This window comes from Stegastes partitus, unplaced genomic scaffold (assembly GCF_000690725.1).
Source record: "Stegastes partitus isolate 25-593 unplaced genomic scaffold, Stegastes_partitus-1.0.2 Scaffold1790, whole genome shotgun sequence".
Lineage (NCBI taxonomy): Eukaryota > Metazoa > Chordata > Actinopteri > Pomacentridae > Stegastes > Stegastes partitus.
In genome coordinates, this window is record NW_007579521.1 from 140,815 (window position 1) to 141,864 (window position 1,050).

Consider the following 1,050-nt stretch of genomic DNA (forward strand, 5'->3'; position numbering starts at 1 on the left):
CCAGTACTAGTGCCAGTTCCAGTACCAGTGCCAGTGCCAGTACCAGTGCCAGTGTCAGTGCCAGTACTAGTGCCAGTTCCAGTACCAGTGCCAGTGCCAGTACCAGTTCCAGTACCAGTGCCAGTGCCAGTTCCAGTACCAGTGCCAGTGCCAGTACCAGTTCCAGTGCCAGTGTCAGTGCCAGTGCCAGTACCAGTTCCAGTACCAGTGCCAGTGCCAGTACCAGTGCCAGTGTCAGTGTCAGTACCAGTGCCAGTACCAGTGCCAGTGCCAGTGCCAGTACCAGTGCCAGTACCAGTGTCAGTAGTAGCAGATGTTTCCATCATACCGATTGGATTTCAGCTTATTGCTTCATACTGTGCATTGATGATTGTATTGATCGATCAGGTGTGACAGCAGCAGTCCCTACATCCATCCTGTGGGCTGGTGTGAGGAGCAGGGACGGCCGCTGACCGCCCCACAGGGTATGCAGTACTGCTACACTCTGCAGTCCTACCCGCTGCAGTACTGATACACACTGCATTCATACACGCCGTCTTTCCTCCCAGTGCTCTGAGATTCTCACTGTGGTTTGCAGGTCACCCGAACCCAGAGAAGTTTGTGTGGGAGGAATACTTGCAGGAGACTGGTTCCACTGCTGCTCCCAGTTCAGCCTTCACACTGGTGAGGAGAGGCAGGAGTAGGAAAGCAGTAATTGACAGCACTCAGGTCCAATCAGAAAGCTGCGTGTGATGACTGACAGCTGTCTCTGTCCAATCAGAGAGCTCCACATGGTTTCCAACTGAACCACAAGCTGGAGGCGGTTGACAAGAGGAACCCCATGTTGATCCGTGTCGCCACGGTTACAGACACAGAAGACTACAGAGTGAAGGTACGTTTACCTGTGCTTACCTGTCCCTGTACCTGAGTGATGTCGTGACGTGTGCCATGATGTAATCAGGTGTTTCCCTGCAGGTGCATTATGACGGCTGGTCGACGCAGTTCGACGTCTGGTGTGACAGCGACTGGTGTGACCTGCATCCTGTCGGCTGGTGTCAACGCTCAGGACAC

General features: G+C 54.0%; 1 protein-coding gene across 1 annotated transcript in view; it reads left to right on the forward strand.

Moving 5' to 3' along the window:
- l3mbtl4 (L3MBTL histone methyl-lysine binding protein 4) overlaps positions 1–1,050 on the forward strand; it is a 17,530-nt gene that overhangs the window by 7,617 nt on the left and 8,863 nt on the right. Inside the window, exons 8-11 of the mRNA XM_008302299.1 lie at positions 388–464; positions 578–663; positions 761–871; positions 955–1,050. The exon at positions 955–1,050 is cut by the window's right edge and continues 10 nt beyond it. Of these exons, the coding sequence (XP_008300521.1) occupies positions 388–464; positions 578–663; positions 761–871; positions 955–1,050 (370 nt within the window). The remainder of the gene's footprint in view (positions 1–387; positions 465–577; positions 664–760; positions 872–954) is intronic.